Source organism: Triticum aestivum, chromosome 7A (assembly GCF_018294505.1).
Source record: "Triticum aestivum cultivar Chinese Spring chromosome 7A, IWGSC CS RefSeq v2.1, whole genome shotgun sequence".
In the NCBI taxonomy this organism is placed as follows: Eukaryota; Viridiplantae; Streptophyta; class Magnoliopsida; order Poales; family Poaceae; genus Triticum; species Triticum aestivum.
The window spans coordinates 735,140,818-735,146,592 of record NC_057812.1 but is presented as its reverse complement, the minus strand read 5'-3'; the positions used below and the strand labels follow the sequence as shown (position 1 = coordinate 735,146,592).

General features: G+C 45.9%; 1 protein-coding gene across 1 annotated transcript in view; it reads right to left on the bottom strand.

The window, feature by feature from the left end:
- Nucleotides 1-4,753: 4,753 nt before the first annotated feature.
- LOC123153936 (uncharacterized) overlaps nt 4,754-5,775 on the bottom strand; it is a 1,850-nt gene continuing 828 nt past the window's right edge. Inside the window, exon 2 of the mRNA XM_044572806.1 lies at nt 4,754-4,949. Within this exon, the coding sequence (XP_044428741.1) occupies nt 4,754-4,949 (196 nt within the window). The remainder of the gene's footprint in view (nt 4,950-5,775) is intronic.

Sequence of the window (5,775 nt, the reverse complement as noted above, 5' to 3'; positions counted from 1 at the left end):
AGTGGTACTAGTAGATGTTAATTAGATGTTTTTCAGTTAGGGCACTAGAGTTTTGCTAGGTTAATTAGGTTAGTAGTGCTGCTAGTAGTAGTGGTACAGTAGGTTAATTAGGTGATGTTAAATGAATAACCTAAATGAATGAAATTAGTAGTTAACTGAATTTTTTTCCTTTCATCATTATAGAGCACTAAAGTTAACTGAATTTTGTTCTATTAGTAGTTAAATGAATTTTCTTCTACACTTTGTTTTTGAATTAGCTTACGAAATTTGGACATGTGGTTGCTCGTGTATATTTGGACACTGTTTGCAGGGAATGATGCTTAGTGGCCTATGTTTTGCCGGAATGTTGATTCATTTTTTTTCCGGCAAATTTCAGATTCTCGATTTGTCCACTTTTTAGCAAAGCTCATGCCGAAATTTTCCGTGAATTTCGGCATGACTTGTGCTACAAACTAGGACATATCGAGTGCCCGTGATTTGCCGCACCAGGAAGGAGTCAACATTCCTGCAAAACAATAGGCCTTTTTATGTCATTTTTCATTTTATTAGGTCTAGAATTAATTGACTAGATTTAATCATAGGAAACATGGCTAGCAACGATGAAGGACAAGGTTCTGGTGATTGCGACGACGCCTACCGGGCGACAGACGAATTTTTTAGCCTTACCGATGATCAACCGATGTTATTGCTGGGCCCACCGATGGCATCGGGGACTGAGACCGACATGCAGACCGGTGCTGAGACTGAGACCGGCGCTCAGACTCAGACCGGCATCGAGACCGACGCTGAGACTGAGACCGGCGCCGCCTCGGGCGACCAGAAGGTGGACGTGGGGAAGGCGACGATAATGGAGCTGAAGGAACCATTATTCCACAGCCGGCCGATCCCCCCGAACGTTTTCAAGGTTTCCGTGGCCAGTGTCAAACCGGGCCACGAGAATTTGCCTCCTCCAGTACTACTGGGGGATGACGACGAGACACCGCGGCGGCTTGGTGATTGTTGCAATGCTGGGTGGGTCCTGTTGTGGCCAAAGAGTCTGCTTTGTCTGGAGGCGGCCGGGAGCACACCCATGAGGACGCAGCCTCAGCAAGGTATGAACATCAACACCCCACCTACCCAATTAGCGTCGGGTGTCGGGTTGGGTGATAGCGGACGGGGTAAGGAGGAGGCTCCATTAGTCGTTGATGACGTCGCCATGGATGAGGATGAGGACGACGATGGCGCTGCTGAACAGTATGTCTATACTGGCGCGTCCTCAGGGTTTGATCGTCATGAGTCGGTGCCTAAATTGCCGTCTCAACATATTATGGACGACCTTCCGGTAGTAAAGAAGTTTAGGAAGAGAGCGAGGAAAGGCAAAAAAGCTGTTTCTATGATCCAGCCGCCTCAGCAGCCTCGGCTTCAGGACCGTATAGATATCCCCGATGCGGATCAATCACATATCCCCGGTCAACCAATCCTACCTGCAACAGCGCTACGGGCCAGATTCGGCGATCTAAAGAGACTTCATGACGATGTGCTGCGGGTAGAGAAAGACCTCATCGCCTCGAAAGATCCAGGATACCCACTCTACGTGGTTAACGTTCCGCGGCAAATGTCATATATCGACAGCTTCCCCGCGGATAAGTTCTTCCTCCGATTCGATTACATATTTGACATGTTTCACGTGAAGAAGCTGGATTTTACGTTTGTCCGCCTTTATGCCTTGCACATGAACTACATCATCGGGGTTGAGCAGATATCTCATATCTGTGTCGCTGACCCATACTACATGCACAAGGGCTTCTTGGGAGTCTGCGCAAATCACCGTGAATACGCGAGGGATTACATCATCAATTTCATGCTCGCCAATAAGGACAAGGGGGCGATTCTCGTGCCTTATCATCCCGTGTAAGTCATCCTCGCTGCTATCCTTCCTTCGATTTCAATCATTCATTTGCACGGTGGAGGCTAATTAATTTGAGGACTTATTTTGCGCAGCGGCGGGCGCCTCGTCCTCATCATCCTCTACCCCCGATTCTCCCACGCTCTTTACTTGGACTCATCGAAGAACATTCACAAAAAGGATTACACCCACATCAAGGATGTTCTCGACAGTGCTATGTATCACTACCAATCACTGGGTGGAGAGGTCAGGGACAAGAAGATGAGGGGCGGCAGGGTCGCCTTCGGCCATAAGACCGACTTCTGCTGCATCCAGCAACCGAACGATTCTCTTAATGATGGATTCTATGTCCTAAACCACATGCTGGAGTACAGACGGGATCACCAGAACCTTCGCATGGCACCTTCTTCCGGCGATGCCCATATTCTGCAATGGGCAAAGGACATAGGAGATATCGAGGATCATCGACTTCGAGCTGAGTTCTATAACATCCAGTGCGAACTTGCCCAAATCATCATGAAGGAGGTCGTCGGAAAAACAGGGATGTTCTACGGAGAAGGACAAATGTCGCGGGAAGACGTCCGAACATGGATAGCCTCTCAGCGTCTCGACGTGAAGCCTTTCACTAGGCTCGGGGACTATCTCCCTGACTTGGATGGATGGAACGACATGTTGGAGTGATTGTCGATATATGACAATGTGTCCGTTTAGTCCATACTTTCTGTATGACAAAACTTTGAGTTATGCACGGTGAAACTTTATTTGTGATGTAATTAAACCGTCCTCCTCCTCGACTAGCGAAAATCACTCTAGTTAGAGCATTTTGGGGTACGATGAACTTTGTTATTTGTGCTTATGATATGTTGTTTCTATTTTTGCCAAGTCTGTCTCTTTCTGTTGCTCAACTATATATGTTGCATATCATCGACTCATGTGATGATGCAGGTGCATAGATCATAGATGGCGAAGAAGTGCTACGCCAGGAGTATATATACGACAAGTGGCTGGAGTGTCAGGCCCAGGTGTACCGGTTTCCGGTTTCCGAGCGACAAGCAGTAGTTAGTTTAGAGGTTCATGCTAATGCGAGAGAGGGATACGAACTCATGTTCTCAAAGTGATAGCTCGTCTCGCGTATATCATTGTTTAGATGGATGACGATATATTTGCATATCATTCGAGACTTGTATCGCTATTTTCGAGATGATGACGAGAGACCACTTTGTGTTGGATGATGATTATGATGATGACATGATTTGATGAGACTAATTGTATGTATATGCTATATGATTACATTTGTATGTGTATGATATGCTAAAGATTATTGTATAAAGCCTATTCAAATACAAAACAAATATGCAGAAAAAAACTAATAAATAAACTAGTAGTAGCGAGGGGGGAAATTTAGCAGTAGCGCTGCATTATCAGCAGCGCTTTCCAGCAAACATCGCTGCAGATAATATCAGCAGTGCCCTTTCCCAAAGTGCGCTACAACTATTCATGTATAGCAGTAGCGTGGGACAACAGGGGCTACTGCTATACGTTAGCTGTAGCGCCTTATTAGTAGCGCCGGTGCCCGCGCTACTGAGAGGCCCAAAACCCTCGCTGCTGCTAGGCTTTTTCCTAGTAGTGGGAGAGTGGATGGTTCACCTTGCTGTTGAGGAGGTAGTAGCAGAGGAGGGCGTCAAGCAAGCCTCGGGTGCCGAAGTTGGTCGGTGTCGTGCTTTAGCTCGCGCACATGCCATCCTAGGCGACGAGCAAAGGCACCACTAACGCTTCAACCAACTTGCCCCATCGCCTAGCGTTCGGAGGCGGGAGTAGTTTTTGACATGGAACCCTGGCTCGCTCCCGACATCATAGAGGAAGAAGACGCCCATGCCCTGGAATCAAACCCTCAGATCAGGGCCCGAAGTAGGCGCTCCCACCTCTGTCGTCTCGTGCCGGTGTGCCGTAGCTTCTCAGCTCGCCGCCGCCACTGGAGCGTCTCCACCACTGTCAATCCTCATCATTGGGCAGTAAAATGACTGCGAGGTGAAAATGATTTAACTGCAAGTGACGATCCAACGGTGCAGTTGAGTCGGATGGGTAGATTGGACGGCCAACGAAGCCATAGTCGGATAAGCACCGTGGAGGAGGGTCGACCGACCTCCATATAGGTTAGTATGTGCATGCATGTGTAGCAAATAATGATAGTTAATTTGGTGAAATTGTGGAAATGTTAGTTAGAAGTAAATTGTGTATCTATTAGAAGTAAATTTGTGTATCTATTAAAATGCTGATTAGAGATCTAGCTAATGAAATTGTTATTTGTTTGTTCCGAGTGGCTAGTTAATTTGAAGCAAATTGTTTATTTGATTAAATAATTAAGTATATGTATATATGATGCATGCATGATCGTTTATTTGTTAGCAATATTGGTAAAAAAAAGTTAGTAGCAACTTCTAGTTATAGCTAGCTAGTTTCATAATTAATTATTATTAGCAAATGTTAATTTAGGGAAATTGTGGAAATGTTAGTTAGAAATTAATTGTGTATGTGTTAGAAGTAAATTTGTGTATCTATTAAAAGGCTGGTTATAGATCTAATTAAATTGTTAATTTGTTTCGAGTTGCTAGTTAATTTGAAGAATATTTTTTATTTGTTAAAATAATGAACTATACGTATATGTGATGCATGCATGATCGTTTATTTGTTAGCAATATTGGTAACCAAAAGTATCTAGCAAACATTTCATAGTTAATTATTAGAAAGTTAGCTATAGCCAGAGAGATTTGCAAGTACTTATTATTGGTGCAAAAAATGCAGCGCAATCTCGACCTGGTTTGGCCATGGGCTATCCCACCTCCAGCGACATGGTAACCCCTCCCGCTTCTAGCGACGATTCGGGTGAGCTCTGGCCGCCCCCATTCCCGACGACACTTTCGACGACCCTATCGTGGAGAGCATGGAGGGGGAGGAGGATCCCGCCGACTCGGAGTTGGAGTATCCCGTGTCGGAGGAGAGAAGCATGACATCGTCGACGACAACAATGATGACGACGATGTAGTCGCCGCTGGCGACGACCAGCCTTAATTAAGGGTCTGACTTGTGGAACCTTAGTTTGGACGTTAGTATTTTTGTTGTAGCTAGTATGAAAAGTTGTCTTACTTGTAGAGGATACGTTTCTAGCGAAGATTCTGGTGCGATGTCAACGCACCACAGCCACGACACTCACCAAACATGAGAAGAATTTGCTAAATTAGCAGTCAGCACCAAGATGTCAACATATAGCGCAATTGGCAGACAATAGACTATCTATCTAGTTCCTACATCCAACATTGTCGGTTATGATTAATGAACATTTACATCAAAATTTCATATTTCTTTGCCATGCATATTCACAAGTCACAGGTAGAAAAACTACTTTACGTGAGATACATTAGTCCCGGTTTGTAAACGGACCGGCACTAATGTGATCATTAGTGCCGCACTACTAGGAAAAGGGCTATAGATGAAATTGACACTAATGGCGCACCAGAGAAGTGGTGCACCACTACTATATACTAATAGCGCACCATGTGGTGATGCGCCATTAGCGTGGAAGACACTAATGGCGCACCAGACACAAGGTGCGCCACTAGGAACAATTTTTTTTCCATTTTTTCAAACATACTAATGGCGCATCCAGGCAAAGTGCGCCATTAGTATTTCTAACTAGTAATAGCGCACCAGCCACAGAGTGCGCCATTAGTTGTTTTGAAAAACAAATAAAAAAATTGTTAGTAATGCCGAGCCCCACCTCCCCTCGCCCAGTCGCCCCCCTCCCCTCGCCCCGTCGCCCCCCTCCCCTTGCCGCCCCCTTGCCCCACCTCCCCTCGCACCGTCGACGCCCCACCGTCCCAACCACCCGCCGC